This window comes from Ovis canadensis, chromosome 7 (genome assembly GCF_042477335.2).
Source record: "Ovis canadensis isolate MfBH-ARS-UI-01 breed Bighorn chromosome 7, ARS-UI_OviCan_v2, whole genome shotgun sequence".
In the NCBI taxonomy this organism is placed as follows: domain Eukaryota; kingdom Metazoa; phylum Chordata; class Mammalia; order Artiodactyla; family Bovidae; genus Ovis; species Ovis canadensis.
In genome coordinates this window covers 83,332,989-83,353,319 of record NC_091251.1, presented here as the reverse complement: position 1 = coordinate 83,353,319, position 20,331 = coordinate 83,332,989, and the positions used below count along the sequence as shown (strand labels likewise).

The 20,331-nt window shown below is 34.9% G+C and overlaps 1 protein-coding gene across 5 annotated transcripts in view; it reads right to left on the bottom strand.

Annotated features, from left to right (window-relative positions):
* MNAT1 (MNAT1 component of CDK activating kinase) overlaps positions 1-20,331 on the bottom strand; it is a 224,011-nt gene that overhangs the window by 126,056 nt on the left and 77,624 nt on the right. For 2 of the 5 annotated variants that reach the window (XR_011258302.1, XR_011258303.1), the window contains exons 5-7: positions 18,821-18,961; positions 12,383-12,508; positions 6,350-6,443 (exon numbers count right to left, since the gene is read on the bottom strand). Coding sequence is in view for 2 of the 5 variants with exons in the window: in XM_069596760.1 (XP_069452861.1) it covers positions 4,901-4,911; positions 6,350-6,443; positions 12,383-12,508; positions 18,821-18,961 (372 nt within the window). In the remaining 3 variants the exon portion in view is untranslated. Of the gene's footprint in view, positions 1-4,798; positions 4,912-6,349; positions 6,444-12,382; positions 12,509-18,820; positions 18,962-20,331 lie in introns of those variants that run through there. The other 3 variants (XR_011258301.1, XM_069596759.1, XM_069596760.1) reach the window with 2 other exon arrangements.

Sequence of the window (20,331 nt, the reverse complement as noted above, 5' to 3'; positions counted from 1 at the left end):
GAATAATAAATACTGGAGAGGGTGTGGAGAAAAGGGAACCCTGTCACAGTATTGGTTGGAAAGTGAACTGGTCAAAGCTATGGTTTTTCCAGTAGTCATGTACAGGTGTGAGAGCTGGACTGTGAGAAGGCTAAACACTGAAGAATTGATGCTTTTAAACTGTGGTGCTGGAGAACACTCTTGAGAGTCCCTTGGACTGCAAGGAGATGAAACCAGTCAATCCTAGAGAAAATTAACCCTGAATATTCATTGGAAGGACTGATGCTGAAGCTGAAACTCCAATACTTTGGCCACAGAATGCGAAGCACTGACTCATTAGAAAAGACCCTGATGCTGGGAAAGATTGAAGGCAAAAGGAAAAGGGGGTGGCATAAGTTGAGATGGTTAGGTAGCATCACCGACTCAGTGGACATTAATTGAGCAAGCTGAGCCTGGCGTGCTGCAACCTGTGGGGTCACAGAGAGTCAAACACAACTTAGTGACTGAACAACAATAACAAATTGGTACAACCATTGTGGAGAATAATATGAAAGTTCCTTAAAAAACTAAAACCAGAACTATCAGAAGATCCAGCAATGTTGTTTCTGGGCATATATCCAGAAAATACTATAATCTGAAGAGACACCTGCACCCCGTGTTCACTGCGGCACTATTTACAATAGGTACGTTATGGAAGCAACCTTAATGCCCGTCAACAGAGGAATGGATAAACAAGATGTGATATATTTACACAATGGAATATTAACCATACAAATGTGTGAAATAATGCCATTTGCAGTGTGTATGCATGCATGCTCCCTCAGTCATTCAGTTGCGTTAGACTCTTTGTGACCCTATGGACTACAGCCACTAAGATTCTCCCATGGACAGAGTATATAGTCTCCCACAGAATATTGGAGTGGGTTGCCATTTCCTACTTCGAGGGATCTTCCCAACTCAGGGGTTGAACCCACATCTCCTGCACTGACAGGTAGATTCTTTACCACTAAGCCACCTTAGAAGCCAAAGTAAGCCAGACAGAGAAAGACAAATACCATATGATGTCATTCATACATGGACTCTAAAAAAAAATGATACAAGTAAACATTTACAAAACAGAAAGAGATTCACAGACTTTGAAAACAAACTTATGGTTACCCAAGGGGAAGGGAGGGGGATAAATTAGGAGTTTGCGATTAACATATACACATTACTATTTCATATATGGATATATATATATATATAATAGATAATCAACAAGGACCTACTATATAGCACAGGGAACTCCACTCAGTATTCTGTAATAACTTATATGGGATAAGAAATTGAGAAAAATATATGTATATCTTTGGATATATATATATATGCATATATATATATTTGGATATATATGTACTTGAATAACTCACCTGTATACCTAAAACTAACACAGCACTGTAAATGAATTATACTCTAAAACAGTCAAATTTTAAAAAGTAAAAAAATTAATAAAACATGTTTTTACAAAAATAACTTATATAAGAAAGTTCATAGAAGATTTAATAACAGTCAAAAACTGCAAAAAGCTCAGGTAGTTGTCAACAACAGAACCACAAAACTGGTATATTCAAATGAACAGAATACTATATAGCAATAAAAGCTAATTCCTGATATACAAAAAACATGAATGAATCTCAAAATATTATGCTGCTACTTCAGCATATGACCATTTTACTATAAAAGGACTAGCCAGACCATTCCCCACATTAATTAAGCAACTAAAAAACTAAAAAAATTATAAGAATCAATGGTTTTCAGAAATTAGAAATTGAGTATCAGTCAGTACAGGACTCTGATCCCCAAGGAAAAGGAAATGAAGAGATATCTGTATTTCTCTGGTGTACTACACAGAGGTAATTTCCAGGCCATGATGTGTGGAAGGGGAACTCAAACAAAGCTTGGGAGTCAAAGAAACTGAGAGCACACTTTAGGGCTGTCGAGGTAGCTGTTTAAAGGTTAGATTACCAGAAAAGAAAATGCTGCACACAGAGAGAAAACTCTAAAGCAGGGGTTGCAAACATTTTCTGTAAAGGGTAGATAAATTTTCTAGGTTTTGCAGGCTACATGCAGGCTACTTGATTCTGCCATTAAAACATGAAAGCAGACAAAGACAATACAGAAATGAATGAGTATGGCTATGTTCCAATGAAACGTAGTTACAGTAACAGGTGGTAGGTGGAGCTGTATATCTGCCCACCTCTGCTCTAGAGATCTGCAGGATGTCCTTAACTTTTGCCTGGGTGATGTGCACATGAGTGTGAATTACTCAAGCTGAAGCTACAATACTTTGGCCACCTGATGCGAAGAGTCAACTCACTGCAAAAGACTCCGATGCAAGGAAAGGTTGAGGGCAGGAGGAGACGGGGACAACACAGGATGAGATGGTTGGATGGCATCTCTGACTCAATGGACATGATTTGGAGCAAACTCTGGAAGATAGTGAGGGACAGGGAAGCCTGGCCTGCTGCAGTCCATGGGGTCACAAAGAGTTGGATACAACTTAGCAACTGAACTACAACAAATAAAATAACTGGAAAGAAATAGCTCAAAAAATTCCCCAAACTCATAGGACCAGAACAGTTTAAATAAACTGTTTCAATAAACAAAGGAAAAAATAAACTTGTTTCAATAAACAAGGGAAAAAAGCCTCTCAATACATGTGACATCACATACAGAGCCTTCAAAACAGTGTAACTTCAGAGTAGAGCTAAATTAGCCTAATATTTACATCTCTTCTTAGACCCTGGTGGGCTTCCCTGGTGGCTCAGATGGTAAAGCGTCTGCCTGCAATGCAGGAGACCCGGGTTCGATTCCTGGGTCGGGAAGATCCCCTGGAGAAGGAAATGGCAATCCACTCCAGCACTCTTGCCTGGAAAATACCATGGATGGAGGAGCCTGATAGGCTACAGTCCATGGGGTTGCAAAGAGTCAGACATGACTGAGTGACTTCACTTTCACTTTCACTTTCACTTTATAGACCCTGCTGCTAAGTTGCTTCAGTGGTGCCTGACTCTGTGTGACCCCATAGAAGGCAGCCCACTAGGCTCCCCCGTCCCTGGGATTCTCCAGGCAAGAGCACACAATGCTTAAAAGAAATCCATGCAAGGATCTAACAGACTGCAGGTAACTTAACTACAACCCCAAAGTCTGAAAATATTTAATGAAATGTCATAAATTACCAGGTATTCAAAAACAAGGCAGAAATACATAACCCACACCAGGAAGGGAAAAACTGTCAATCGAAGCAGACTGAGAAATGACAGGATGGAATTTTCAGACAAGGACATTAAAACTAAGTTCTTAAGAAGTGAATAAATTAATGCTTACAGAGGTTAAGAGATCCGCCCAAGGTCATACAGTTAATATGTATGTAGTAGAGAAGTCATAATTCAAGCCCCTTATAATAATATCAAAACAAAACTTTTAAAATAATTCTAAAATATTCAATAAAATTAATTCAATTAAAATATTTTAATAAAATTCAAATTTATAATTTTAATTATAGTGGCTATTCATTTTATAAAAATATTTAATTAGGTCACTTTAAGGTACTCACTACAGTATTATCTTAAGTTATAAGAATCTACATTTCCTTTAAAATGATGATATTAACCAAACTTTTATTTTATATATAACTTCACAGATTTCTATAATTAAAATTAGAACATACTACAATTTTATTGAAATAACACAAAATACCTGGAGACATTTAAATGCTAAAAGAAAGTAATCACCTCATATCTAATTATAAGACATAATCATTTATCTATGAGTTTCATAAATGTGTAAGAATTGCTAAGACCATTTTTAATGTTAATTTGGCTTACATTTCAAAACACATTTGTAGACAAAATCATTAACTCTAATATTACTTGCATTTTCACATGACTTCTTTGGTTTCTACACTCTGAGTTGCCAGAAAAGTGGAAATTATTTGTTAAGAATAGATTTAGTTCTATTTGGTCATTTTATTTTTTGTTTTTCAAGCAAACTGGTAATATGCTTAAGCTATCCAGCACAATTACAGCTAGAACATAACTGACTACTCAGTAAAATTTTTATTTTATTTCAGATACAACTGGATATCAATTTTCTATAAATAAATGTTAACAATGAGTTCAATCTTTAAATGAGTTCGAATAATAAGCAATCCTTGATGAAAACAACTAAATTCTATTTGTTGAAATCAGAAAAGCGAATTTATATTACAAATGAGCTCCCTTCTGGCTTACCCACAAATAACATAAAATAAAAATTTTAAACATCAAGGTTAAAATACTCAAACTGCTTTTACCTCTGACAACAAATGACATGCTCCCCTATATTGCCCCCCACTAATTAACAAAAAAGGAACAAAAGCTATACTTAAAAACAATTCTTAGGTTGTTCTTGTGACTCAGTTTATTTCCCATTTGCACACAAAAGTGTAGCAAAGTATAAAACACCATCACGTCTAAAGAAGTGCCAGATTCCCAGCCTTAGATTCTGGTTTCTAATTTTACATGATAGAGGTGTCTTTCTTTGCTTTCAAAAGACTAAGACTTAGTACTTAAATCTGTAGATATGCTGTATGGATATTTAATGATACAAGCTGGTAATAAATGGGAAGGAAAAACTATTACTTTGAGATCTCTTCACTGCCTCAAAACAGGAATGATGTAATAATGGTAACCACATCTACTCTTTAGGGGAAAATAGAATTATTTGTAAAATAAAAAAGAAACAGAGGTACTAAAATTATATTGTTGGAATTTGAACCAATTAGCTTAAAATAACTTGCCTAGAGAATCCCAGGGACGGGGGGAGCCTGGTGGGCTGCCGTCGATGGGGTCACACAGAGTCAGACACTACTGAAGCGACTTAGCAGCAGCAGCAGCAGCAACTAGCAAACGACTGAGAAACAAAGTTACAATTCCTACTTTAGGAGCGCAAAGACCTATCTCCACAGAGAAGACAAAATAAATACAAATTAAAGTTTCTCCTATTCATATATAAAACAGTGACTAAGTGGAACTCTCTTAGATATTCAAGTTACAAATTATACATAAATAATTCTTCTAATACTCTACCCCAACATGTTCCAGTCACTGAGAGTTTAAATTCTAGGAAATAAAATTCAAAAAATCCAACCACTCTGTGAACACTCCTAACCAAAACATATTCAATCTCAACTCTACATATTTCAATACATAATAATTAAATCCTCATTTCATACTAATTATTTTATGCCAATTTTTAACCCTTCATATTTCTCTAGGTTTACTAAATAAATAAATCCTGTCTTCTCAGTCACACGGCAAAGGCTTTATTTCCAAAAACCTTAATTACATTTATATGTCTTCCTTGGACCCCCTCCAAGTTCAGCAAATCTGACTTCATTTGTTGTCTTGTGTTTGACTTTTCTTTACGTACAGTAGCTCAGGAAAAGAAAAGGTCATTGCTCTGACTCCTGTCCCTTAGGTACCCTCCATACAATCAGTCCGCTACAAGAGGCAATAGCTGAAATCCTAGCTATCCTCAAATGAGGAAGAATTTATGTTTTGTATTTTGAGCATTTTCATTAATTAAATAAGATACAAAAGAAAAAGAATGAGTTTCAGTGCCATCTTTTATACATGATCTAACCTCTCTGAGACTGTCTGCAGATCTGCAAAAATAGAAATATCATCTATCTCATGGAGATATAAAAACAAAAACATGCTACTTTTTATTAAAAGAAAACTATCACAGGTCTTAAAGTCTTAAGCAATGTTGGGATCCTTGCCAACGTCTGTTCAATGAAATCAACTCCTGGGATATAGGCGCTCAATAAATATTACTTTCACCCTGCATTTTAGGAATGATTCTACCAAAAAGTGCAAACTCTTAACTTCATAAACATTTAGATTTTCATCTATATTACATATCAATCTCCACATTCAGTAATATAATCAATCCACATAAAAACTTTCGTTTAAAATTTTCACCATGTCCTTGAACCGAATGCCAAATTTTGCTAAATAATAAGTATTCCATCACATACTTAAGTTACTTTAATCTCAAAAAGCATTAAAGTAACCTCCCTCCCACCATACAAAAAAAAAACAACCAATTTCAGATGGATAATACAAAATTAAACAACAGAGTTCAAAACAAACCCTTAAGTGTGGAAAAACACTACAAAGTGACAAAACTTATTTAAAATACATGACTAACAGATCCACAACATAAAAAGAACTTAGACATATGAGCAAGAGACGTGTATTTCACAAAATAGGAGAGTCAATGCTCAATCTCATTAGTGATCAGTGAAATAAAGTATAGATTAAAATCACAAAGCATAAATACTCACCAGAATGATTACAGTGGAAAAAACAGAAAGGCACAAGTGTTGGTAGAAGTACGATTGGTAAAAGCCACTTTGGAAAATGTTTTGGCAGTATCTCCTAAAATTAACATACATAATCACCATGACCAAGTAATTCTACTCTTAGGTGAATAGCCACCAAGAAATGTCTGTACATGTGCACGGGGAAATATATATAAAAATGTTAGCATAATGTATAATACCGAAACTCAAAACAACCTAAACATCCTTCAACAGTAGAATGGATACAGTATAGTCCTCCTATGAAACATTACCCAGCAATGAAAAGTGGAAAAAAAAAAAAGAAAACTACATCTATATACAAAAACATGGATGAATCCCACAAATATAAGATGGACAAGCAAAACATTAATCAGGTTAAGGCATACATGCTTAGATGTTAAAGTTATTTAAAAGAGCTAGATAGGACAGCATGCTTGGGGCTGGTGCATGGGGATGACCCAGAGAGATGTTATGGGGAGGGAGGTGGGAGGGGGGTTCATGTTTGGGAACGCATGTAAGAATTAAAGATTTTAAAATTTAAAAAATAAAAAACTAATTAAAAAATTTAAAAAAAAAAGAGCTAGATAGGGACTGCCATAGAAGACAACAGTGCCTATTTTGGGGGAAAGGTGTGGGGGGCAGGCTAGATGTAAGAAGTCATGAGGAGGACTCCAAGAGCATTTAGAATACTTTTTTCTTTTAGCCATGTGATGGTTACACAGATATTCACTTTGTAATAATTCACTAAGCTATATGGTTTGGTTCTGTGAACTTCTGTATATTTGCATTACATTTCACCAAACAAAAGGTTGTAAAAAAGAGAGGAAGGGAAGAAGAAAGAAAATAAATAACAAGGTCACAACACTATCTGGAAAGATATCTAATATATTAAGCTAAATACTAAGGTCAAATGAAATGTAAGCACACAAAAAGGTGCTCAACATTAGTCATCAGGGAAATGCAAATTAAAAACCATGAGATACCACTATACACCTGTTTAGAATGCCTAAAATACTACAATTCTTAATGCTGAGGATGCACAGCAACTGTATACTCAATGTTGACAGGAATGCAAATTGACACAGGCACTTTAAAAAGCAGTTTGGAAATTTTCTACAAAGCTAAATATATCTTTCTAATATATAAATCATCAATCTCCTTCTTAGTAGTATTTACCCACAACAAATTAAAGCTTACCTATACAACTGTAAGCAAATACTTACAGCAGTCTGGTTGATAATCATAACTAAGGAAACAACTCACATGAAAGAATTTTGAGGAGTGATGGAATTGCTCTACATTATGATTTTACGATCGCTATACTGTTCTGCATCTGGCAAGATCCTATACATCACAAAGAATGACCTTTGTTGTATGTAAATTTAAAAAATAAATTGCAAAAAACTGTAGAACAAAATACTATGGTCAAAGCAATGCCACAGATTTCCAGGATATCAATATGCCAAATTTATCATAAAATTGCCCAAAATTCAAGAATCCTAAAAATATATATTACTTAATTATATAATGTAAAGAGATTATAATTCACTTAGACATTTACATTATAGTAACAACAAAAAGCATTACTTGTAAAATGACTGTTGCACTTGGTTTAGTATTTTATATACATATTTTAATCATCCAAATAATCATAGTGAAGTCGCTCAGTCGTGTCTGACTCTTTGCGACCCCATGGACTGTAGCCTACCAACCTCCTCAGTCAATGGAATTTTCCAGGCAAGAGTACTAAAGTGGGTTGCCATTTCCTTCTCCAGGGGATCTTCCCAACCCAGGGATCGAACTCGGATCTCCTACATTGCAGGCAGATGCTTTATCCTCTGAGCCACCAGGGAAGCCCCCCTACATTATGTAAAGATATGCTCAAACTTCCTACATTTCTAAGCTTAAAATAGGTCATGAATATTTTCTATTTTTCAGGTGCCCACATAACCACAATTATACAAAACAAAGTTAAAATATACAACTTCTGTCCTCAAGGTGTTTATAAATCTAATTAGCTGGCAAACATATGACAAACAAAGTAGGCAATTTTAAAACTCAAAAACAATAGCTGAGTAGTAGAAACATGGTTAGTGTGAGTACCTTATACTAACAAAATAATTCTAATTGCTTCCTCCCACCCCTTGTATCATCACTGTCATTCATTTCACTTATATATAAAGACATGTGTGTGAATAAGTATACATGTGTATATACACATATACAAACATAAGCAAACATAGTCAAACAGTGTTACTATTATTTTAAACTGTTATCTGTTAGAGCAATTAAGCACAAGAAAAATAAAAGTTTTATTTTATCTTCATTCTTTTCTTCTGCAATGCTTTTTCTTCTGGATTTCTCATCTATAGCATCTTCCTGGCCTCTAAAGAACCTTTTTTAACATTTCTTGCAAAAATGATCCACTGGCAAAAAATTCTGTTTTTCTCTGATGATCTTTATTTCTCCTTTACTTTTAAAGTATAATTTTACACAGTACATTATTCTAGGCTGGTGGCTTTTTTCTCTCAATACCTTAAATATTTCATTCCACTCTCTTGTTTGCATGATTTCTGAGGAAAAGCCAGATATATCTTTGCTCCTTTATAGGAGGAGCTTCCTCAGGAGTTCTTTTTCCCTTTATCTTCAATTTTCTATAATTTGAAAATCATATCCCTAGGTATAAGGTTTTTTTTTTTTTTGCCATTTATCCTACTTGATGTTCTCTGAGCTCTCCGGGTCTTTGGTTTGGTATCTGATGTTGATTTAGGAAAATTCTCAGTTGTTATAGTTTCAAATATGTCTTCGGTTCCTCTCTCTCTTCTCTGGTATTGCCAGAATGCTTGTGTTGTACCTTTTGTCGTCAACCCACAGTCCTTGCAATATTCTGTTCTGGGCTTTTATTCCCTCTGGGCTTTTTCTCTTTGGTTTCCAGTTTTCAAGAATTCTACTTATATATCCTCTTGCTCAAAGACTTTCCTCATGCATGTCCAATCTACTAAGAAGCCATCAAAAGCACTCTTTACTTCTGTTAGAGTTTCTTTTTTCTCTAGCATTTATTTTCAGTTCTTTCTTAGAATTTCCATCTCTCTGCTTATATTGCCCACCTGTTCTTGCATGTTATCTACTTTATCCATTAGCACTCTTAGCATATTAATCACAGTTGTTTCAAATTCCCAGTCTGATAATTCCAACTCCCCTGTCATATCTAATTCTCATGCTTGCTCTGTCTCTTCCAACTGTGTCTCCTGCCTTTTAGTGTATCTTGCAATTTTTTTTTTCCTTGACAGTCAGACATGACACACTGGGTAAAACAAACTGTTGTAAACAGATCTTTAGATATGTAAAGTATCAGTGAAAAAGTTGGCTTAAAAAGCTCAACATTCAGAAAACTAAGATAATGGCATCCGGTCCCAGTTTGCTCCTTGGAAGAAAAGCTATGACAAACCTAGTCAGCATATTAAAAAGCAGAGACATTACTTTACCAACAAAGGTCCCTCTAGTCAAGGCTATAGTTTTTCCAGTAGTCATGTATGGATGTAAAAGTTGGACCACAAAGAAAGTTGAGCGCTGAAGAACTGATGCTTTTGAACCGTGGTGTTGGAGAAGACTCGAGAGTCCCTTGGACTGCAAGGAGATCCAACTAGTTCATTCTAAAGGAAATCAGTCCTGAATATTCATTGGAAGGACTGATGCTGAAGCTGAAACTCTGGCCACCTGATGCGAAGAACGCACTCATTGGAAAAGACCCTGATGATGGGAAAGATTGAAGGCAGGAGCAGAAGGGACAACAGAGGATGAGATGGTTGGATGGCATCACTGACTCAATGAACATGAGTTTGAGCAGGCTCCAGGAGTTGGTGAATAGACAGGGAGGCCTGGCATGCTGCAGTCTATGGGGTCGCAAAGCGTTGGACACAACTGAGCGACTCTGCATTCAGATGCTTGCATCTTTCCTTTTCTCCTTTGTTTTCCGTTTCTCTTCTTTTCACAGCTATTTGTAAGGCCTCCCCAGACAGCCATTTTGCTTTCTTGCATTTCTTTTCCATGGGGATGGTCTTGATCCCTGTCTCCTGTACAATGTCACGAATATGCAGATGACACCACCTCTATGGCAGAAAGTGAAGAGGAACTAAAAAGCCTCTTGATGAAAGTGAAAGAGGAGAGTGAAAAAGTTGGCTTAAAGCTCAACATTCAGAAAACGAAGATCATGGCATCTGGTCCCATCACTTCATGGCAAATAGATGGGGAAACAGTGGAAACTGTCAGATTTTATTTTCAGGGACTCCAAAATCACTGCAGATGGTGACTGCAGCCATGAAATTAAAAGACACTTACTCCTTGGAAGGAAAGTTATGACCAACCTAGACAGCATATTAAAAAGCAGAGACATTACTTTGCCAACAAAGGTCCATCTACTCAAAGCTATGGTTTTTGCAGTGGTCATGTATGGATGTGAGAGTTGGACTGTGAAGAAAGCTGAGCGCTGAAGAATTGACGCTTTTGAACTGTGGTGTTGGAGAAGACTCTTGAGAGTCCCTTGGACTGCAAGGAGATCCAACCAGTCCATTCTAAAGGAGATCAACCCTGGGTGTTCTTTGGAAGGAATAATGCTAAAGCTAAAACTCCAGTACTTTGGCCACCTCATGCAGAGTTGACTCATTGGAAAAGACTCTGATGCTGGGAGGGATGGGGGACAGGAGGAGAAGGGGACAACAGAGGATGAGATGGCTGGATGGCATCACTGACTCAATGGATGTGAGTCTGAGTGAACTCCGGGAGTTGGTGATAGACAGGGAGGCCAGGCATGCTCCAATTCATGGGGTCGCAAAGAGTCGGACACGGCTGAGCCAACTGAACTGAACTGACAGTATCAAGGATGATAGATCCTAGTCCTATAATAAGGTCTCAGTCTTTTAGAAAGCCTATGATTCTGGACTGTGAACGTCACACACACTTCTCAATCTCCCTGCCATCAGGTGGGGCAGGATGGTTAGAGTGAACTGAAGTTGTATATTTCCCTTCTTCAACATTTAAGACTGGAGCAGTTATACTTGGGTATTTCCCTTCACCCACATCAGTTCAGTTCAGTCGCTCAGTCATGTCCGACTCTGCAACCCCATGAATTGCAGCACGCCAGGCCTCCTTGTTCATTACCATCTCCTTGAGTTCACTCAAACTCACATCCATCGAGTCGGTGATGCCATCCTGCTAGGCTCTGATAAAACTCAGTTAGACTCTGGTAAAATAGTTTATCCTAGAGGGCAAATCTTGTTAGGAAGAACAGAATGTTCTGGCACATCTTAAAATGGTTCCCCTCTTTTCCTTCATCTGTCAAAAGCATGAGGGGATTTTTCTGATATACACTGAAATAATCTGGTTGAGACACAACAGGTAAGACTCACAAAAAGTGTGGGGCCTCTGATGATTCATTTCCCCTGGAGTTTTTAACTCTTACACTTGCCCATACTGAGCCTTCAGTAATTTATGAACCAACTGAGGTTTCCCTACACCAGCACTGGTTCCCAGCAAGGCTGCTGTTCTGGTGAGCTGTGATTCACTGCAGTCTCTATTAGTCTCTTCAATTTTAAGGGTAGTGGCTTGCTTTGCGACCTCTCTGTACTAAAAAAAAAATGTTGATTTTTCAGTGGGTTTTAAGTTTTATTTGTTGTCAGGTTGGAATGGCAATTTCCAAGCTTCTCACATGCCATACCAGAAACCAGAAGTCTGCATTTTAAGAAATGTTTTTCTATACCACAAGCTTAAAAACTTACAGAGTAATAAAACACATGCAAATTCAATATCATATAGAACAAAACTGTGTTGCATACTCTGTAAATTACTATTTTTCACTTTCTTCTTATACTGCATGTATTTTTATTTCTAGTCATGTAGCCTAGATCAGATACATCTTAAATAGTTGAATCTTCCAGTTTATCTGTAAAAATCAATATAAAGTTATAAAGTATAATACTTGACATATATGTTCCTAGTAAACAATAAAATACTGCTTACCATTTTGATGCCTGTGGAAAACGTCCCTGGTTTTACAGGTTTAGGTTTTTCAATTTGCATTTCCAATTGGGTAGATCTATCTTTATGCTGAGCCAGAAGTAGAGCAACGGGGAGATCAGAACTCTCCTATAAGAGAAGTTAAAGAGCAGTGTGAAAGTTAAAAAGAAAAAACTAAAGAGCAACCAGTCTTTTATTTTAAATTATACCTTTCCATAAGCACTTGATGTCAACCTAAATATTCACTTTATGGAGAACACTTTACAAAAAACTTTAACATTCCATAATAAGAAAAGGCTGTTTTAGACTCATAAATCAAAATAACCTACAAAAATGGATTTTTATAAAATCCACATTAAAGACAATATAATAGGGTCTTATTTCATCTAGTGAAACCAACCATATATTTATTAAAATAAAAAAAATTAGAAGCTAATCACAAAGAGAGTAGTACAAAGTACTATAACCTAGATCAGATGTTTATCTAAGACACATTCTTTTAACCAGTGAATTCAGACTGGCTTGAAATTGTTTCCCATTAGATTTCACCTGAGGCCGTTTGGAAATGATCCTTGTTCTGTTTCTGTACAATGGAATGATTGTTAAGTACAACCAAAAGTACATTTATTTTCTCCTTTATTACTCACTGTTATAAATTAAGTCTAAATTTTTTAATTAGCAAAATAATAGTAAACATTTTTAATATCTTATATTGATACTAAAACAGGGCCACTATCTATACAAATCTGCATACACACATATTAATAACATCATCAAATAACTAACTCTTATACATAAACTGTTATTTATCCTATTTAAAATGAAGTCTTCTTACATGTTTAAAGTGCTACACAGCTAAGATCTAAACTAAATGTATCCAAGGCATTTTCCCTTCTGAGATGTCAGTTAAATAAGAACACAGAAACACATGCAGAATGAAACCAGGAAGGAAGGAGATCATACACAGAGACACACTGCTCTCTATATCAGTAAACAGAAAGAAAGGTACAAATACATTTCTATCTCCTATACCAAGGTGACCTATGAAAATAAAGGCATCAAATGGTCTAACAGATTTTTAAAATAGTAACTACCCAGAGTTTAATCCTGAAAAAACTATGTTGTTAAACATTCTGTAATATAAAAGTGAAGATATAGTAGAACCTATTTTCTTTCCAAATCCAACAACTTAATATTTGGGGGCACAAATATGGCTAACGAATATATTTAAAAGACTTGTTTAAAGGTTATAGCACAGAAGAAATTCAAATAACAAGCCAATTGTTTCAACAGCATCATCCTAGAATAAATCTGTTTTTCAAAACTTTGCAACAGAAGTGGTTTGCAAAAGCAAATGTTTTAAAGGTGAAAACTTTCAAAAGTAAATGGAAAAACATAAATTTTATTTATAATGCAGAACTTTATTAAACAGCAAAATTCTTGAGACTTGGTTTTAGCAATAATGAAGGAGAATGAATAAAATTCTAGAAGAATATACTTGAATACCTCTCATATATTCTACAACAAAGCATTAGTAATACATTAATCATAGTATTAGGACTTTCCTGGTGGCTTGGAAAGTATGGCATTACTGTGAATTCCTGCAGCTATTTGAGATTTCCATTAGGAATTTTGTAATAAAATGTCAACTTAAAGGACATTTTAAATGGGCAGTGGCCCAAAGTATCTTTTAAAATCTCTTACTATCTTTTCACATGTAAAAACTAACAGAAGAAAAATAAATTTTCTTGGCTAAAAAGCTAAATCATTGCTTCCTAATTAATACTCTAAGTGAATTCAAATTCCATTCCTAGTACTTACTCTAAAAAGTAAAAGTTCTTACATAAAAGCAAAACAATATGTGCACTTCAAAAAAAGTTGCTAATCAACACTATGCCTGTTTTAATTCTGGTTTCACTTTCCTATAAAAGAACCAGAATATTAAAATGTATTGGTAAAACAGCTGAAATTTAATAAAAATAAGTATTCTAGAAATCTAAAACTAATTTTGATACAAAGGCAATATAATTTACTTCAAATCTGCTAATACTCTACTTTAGCAATCAAAACTTTGGAACCTGAAAATCTTATAAATGTTAAGAAAGAAATAAGTAGGAGTCTGCACATCAACAAAATCTATAGAGTAAAATAAATTATGGGAAACATACATGCTCTTAGGAATACAGAGAATGCAGATTCAGCCTCTCAAGTTATTGGGTTGGCCAAAAAGTTTGTTTGGGCTCTCCTGCAGTATCTTATGGAAAAACCCAAATGAACTTTTTGGCCAACCCAATATTTCATTCTTAGCTTTCCATTTTTACCCTGAAAGGTTCCCTAAGCTATTTAATAGCCTGAAGGTACAATGCTCAATATTTAAAGAAATTCTAATTAAGACTACCTGTAATACTTATTAAAAGCTTTATAATGACCATTTTGAAAGATTATTTTAACTGACTTTGAGCAAGCCATCTGGCAAACAATATTCTAATAAAAATGAGCTACTGCATTTGACAATATTAGCCCTAGCAAAATTTAAGACATAATCTGAAGAGAATTTTCTAACAGGAATATAAAAATATTTAATAAGTCAGGACCTGTTTAAAAATCTTTTTTCAAATAGCTTTTAGGAAAAAAAAAAAAAAACCCTGAATTTACAGTTAGGATTAAATAAATGAACTTTTTAGGCAACATTTTAAGTCATAAAGATTAAGACCATAACATTAAAATTTTGTCACATAGAGTATAATGTAATGTCAATACTTTTTTAAAAGGTTAAAAAGTGACTTTTAGCATAAGGACCAAAAACAGGAGAAGAAAAACTAATAAGGAGTACTTGTACTAGTTGTCTAAATTAGATCCAGAGAATCATTTTAAGATTTAAGCTACTAGATGTATTTATAATGCAGTCTTTCTAAATAAAATTTAACATACGAACATACATAGAAAAAATACAATGCATTCTTTTACATACTTAATAAAATTCAGGAAAATAAAAAGAAAGTTAATGAAATCTTTCAATTAGTCAACAAGGATGAAATGGATGTTAACATTTTAACAAAAATATTTTAATAAATATTAAAAAATTAAAGTAACAATCTTTAAAAATAAATTTGAAAATGAAAACCAGAAATTCAAATTGAATTGGTATTCAAACCAATCTGTTGTAATTAATTGTTCTAATGAATACAGTAAATTGTTAAAGATTATTTAACCACTATGTTACATGATCTAAACAGTGAGGAAAGTATGCACAGTAATGACTTGCAGGTGAGGAAAACAGGAAGGGGAGGGCAGTGCTTAACAAAAACCAATATTAACTCCAGATTATACACGATGTACAACACTGGCAGTTGCAGCTCAAAAGCCAAAAACAGCTCAATGAGGCACCAAAATTTCATGCTAAAAGACTAAAGATAAAAAGAATATACAAAAACTAGCTAATCTCAAAATTAAAACTAAAATTTCTTAATAATAAATGGAACATTTTTAGAAAGTTAGTATGTGTATTTGTCTTAAATCTAAGTTCAGTATTTGGAATTAATGTATAGAGAAAAGCATTAATAATGTACAAAGGAAAGAAAATCATGTTCCTCTTTATATAAAATGATGAGAGAAAGAACATTTCAAAAAAAAAACCTGTAACAAGAAGCTTTATGAATTCATTCTTTAAAGTTTTTAATGTCTGACAGGTGACATGTCCACAAAAAATGTAAAACATAATATGTATCATTTAAAGTGTTAAAGCCACAACTTCCACTTGATAGTTTCAAAAAAATTAATGGAAGTTACTAACAACAACAAAAAAATCTTCCATGCTATGCATTGCTATTTTCATTTTTTTGCTTTGGACTACACTGTGTGGTTTGTGGGATCTCAGTTCCTGATCAGGGACTGAACCGGGGCCATGACACTCAAAGTGCCGAATCCTAACCATTTAGACCACCAGGGAATTCCTTGTCCTCATTTTTAGAACCAAATTTATGCTCCACTCATACAAAGCAGATAGGTTTTATGATAAGCATTTACTGTCTAAGCTTCACTAAAGGTCCTTACTTTCTCATCTACTTCTAATTTATTAGGTTGGTGCAAAACAGTTTTACACTGTTGAATTTGTTGTCTAATACTGGAATACACCTTTAAATAAATTTAGTTATGTTATACATCATTTTAATGTGCATTTCTCACTTTATATTTTTTGTTAATCACATTACTTGCTGTTTATTTTATATTTATTTTAGTCTACAGAAACGACATTAAACAAAAAGAAAATTTGAGCAACTTTTTTTATTTTAGTTCAAAATGGGTTGTAAAGCAGCAGAGACAACTTACAACATTAACAACGCATCTGACCCAGGAACTGCTAACAAATATACAGTGTAGTGGTGGTTCAAGAAGTTTTGCAAAGGAGAGGAGAGACTTGAAGATGAGGAGTACAGTGGCCAGCTCTCAGAAGTTAACAATAACCAAGAGCATCATCAAAGCTGATCCTCTTATAACTACATGAGACGTTGCCAAAGAACTCAATGTAGACCATGTTATGGTTGTTTAGCATTTGAAGCAATTTGGAAAGGTAAAAAAGCTTGATAAGTGAGTGTCTCATAAGCTGACCAAAAAAAATTTTTTTAATGTCATTTTGACATGTCATTTTCTCTTATTCTACACAACAGCAATGAACCATTTCTCCATTGGATTGTGATGTGAGAGGAAAAGTGGATTTTATCCAACAACCAGTGATGACCAGCTCAGCGGCTGGACCAAGAAGCAGCTACAAAGCACTTCCCAAAGCCAAAACTTGCACCAAAAAAGGTCATGGTCACTGGAGGTCTGCTGCCAGTATGATCCACACACTACAGCTTTCTGAATCCTGGTGAAACCATTATATCAGAGAAGTATGTTGAGCAAATTGATGATATGCACTAAAAATTGTAATGCCTGCAGCCAGCACTGGTCTACAGAATGAGTCCAATTCTCCACCACAACACCCCACCACCATGTCATACAACCAAAGTTTCAAAAGTTGAACGAATTGGGCTACAAAGTTTTGCCTCGTCCACCACATTCACCTCACCTCTCACCAACTGACTACAATTTCTTCAAACATCTTGACAATTTTTTGCAGGGAAGAACACTTCCACAACCAGCAGGAGGCAGAAAATGATTTCCAAGAGTTCATCAAATCCTGAAGAAGGGATTTTTATGCTACAGGAATAAACAAACTTAATTCTCGTTGGCAAAGATGTGTTGATTGTAATGGCTCATATTTTGATTAATAAAGATGTGTTTGAGCCTAGTTAAAATGATTTAAAATTCATGGTCTGAAACCATAAATACTTTTGTATCAAAGTCATAAATAATCTTGCTTTCTCTTTTTGTTCCTGGTTATATGGCTTAAATGCTTTTAGGGCAAAAGCACGGTAGAAAAATATGCACATACACATTCACCTGGTCACAGAATAACAAACTGCATAACAACTAGTAGACTGAAGAGTTAAGTATGTTAACAACACATGGAAATTAATTACGTAGCTAGAAAGGGGAAAGGAAGAATGTAAAAAGCCTTTACTGGAAAAGACAATTTCCATGTTGCAATTTCATCAGTATTACATTGGTTTATAAGCATCAAATAATATTCTCAAATCCATGAAACATTTCATAAACCTTGGTTGTAATCCCTGCTATTATCTAGTAATGTTGACTACTTGGGGAACTAACAACTAGAAAACACCAATAACTTGCAAGACATTACCATTTCTTTCAAATGTATTTTCCCCATGCAAAAATATAAAATACAATTCTCACAGAGTAACCAGTCACTAAAACTTCAGCATGAAGCCAAAATACTTGAAAATGAGCTAGTTCTTAGAAAATCAGTATCAATCAGGAGAACAGTGCTCTGAAAACATTTTAGTCAATAAGCTTAGAAACACATCAACACCCTATTAATAGTAAACTGGTTTATGTTAATTATAGTATTGCTCTGTTATCTGAAAATAAAATGGATATTAACAAACATTTAAAAAAATAAATAAATAGGGGCTTCCTTGAAGGTTGAGTGATTAAGAATCTGCCTCCCATGCAAGGGACAAGGGCTCAATCTCTGACATGCTGCAGAACAAGAAGGCCCATGTGCCACAATTACTGAAGCCTGCGAGCCTACAGCCAGTGCTATGCAACAAGAAGCCACTGTGACAAGAAGCCCATGCACCACAATGAAGAGCAGCCTCCACTTGTCAGAACTAGAGAAAGCCCACATGAGGCAACCAACATGCAGGACAGCCAATACATAAATCAATATTTAAAATAAATAAATAAAATAAAGGGATAAAGGTGAATACATGAGCACGAACTATAGAAATGCCAATTGAATACCATCACCCAGCATAAGAGGAAAGATAAACCCTGAAGACAAATGTTTTTATCACAATCAACATTAATACATACCAGTTCATCTAAAAAAGCCTGCTTATTCTTCCTTTTGAGAATCTGCTGCATTTGTTCTTCTTTTTGTATAAATAGTCTTCTTTGTTCATTTTCCTGTCGTTCTACTTCTAAAGCTTCTTCCAATTCCTCCTGTTCCCGAGTCTGAAACAGTAACATTCATATATGACATGAAATAAATATAGTAACCAAAACTAAGTCTATACCATACTCCATACTACCTTTTTTCGAAGCATAAATTGCACTAGTCACTAATTGTTTAATAATGCAGCAGCAGCTCCACTTTAAAAGAACTAATTTTCTTTCATGCAGACATGTTACCATTAAAGAGAATGACATCTAGCACTAAATGAAATCTAAACAAAGTACACTTATCCCAGCTGCAGAAATGTGGAAGCTGCTTAAGAAGACTTTATTTAAGAAATTTAACAAAGAAAGCAAAACAAAAACCCAACAACAAAGAGATCATCTCCATATAGAACTGTTAATTGAAACACTCCATATAAAAGACTGGTTCATTTAACAGAAACAATTTTCAAAATACATAAGATACTGAAAAAGTTATCATAGTACTTAACTTCTTTATTCCAAGTTAAATAAGTCTTTCTGATGCTTGAGTTCCAAATAGCATTCATTTAAGGTAAGTTATGAAAAACTGAAGTTATTTTCTAACACAAGGATATAAATTTCAAGGGTCTTCTCTGTGGACTAAAAAATTCAAAATCCAAAGCTAATATATAGAGAGACTGAACTACAGTCCTACATTACTTCCCTTTTATGAAGTTCCTTAGAAATATCAAATACTTCCAGACTCTGAAATTTATTCCAACCCTAAGTCCTATTTAAAAGCAGTATTATATCGTTCTTCAAGTCTTATGAACGAGAAATATAGTAATACCTGAATGGCTTTATTTTAAATCCTGACTGTTGCTCTTAAAAATGCAATGCTGCTGCTAAGTCACTTCAGTCGTGTCTGACCCTGTGCGACCCCACAGATGGCAGCCCACCAGGATTCCCCCGTCCCTGGGATTTCTCCAGGCAAGAACACTGGAGTGGGTTGCCATTTCCTTCTCCAATGCATGAAAGTGAAAAGTGAAAGTGAAGTCACTCAGTCGTATCTGACTCTTAGCAACCCCATGGACCGCAGCCTACCAGGCTCCTCCATCAAAGTACTGGAGTGGGGTGCCAATGCCATACCTTTTTTAAATTCAACATAATACTGAGAATTTATGGCACCTTGAGGCAAATACAGAATAGAGGAAGAGAGTATGTTTTGGAATCACTAACATGAATTAACAGAGACCTCCCAGAAAAGTATATTTTTATGTAAAATACTATTTACATATTATTAATCTCTGTTAAGATTATATCAATTCAGAAATTGGATAAACTCCCAGAAATAAACAAGTTTCCCAAATGAAAACATATTTCCCTTATAATTCAAACTCAGTATCTCCAAAATTAAGTTTAGCATTTGGTTTCCCAAAGCTGATCACCCTCCTGTATTCCTGATT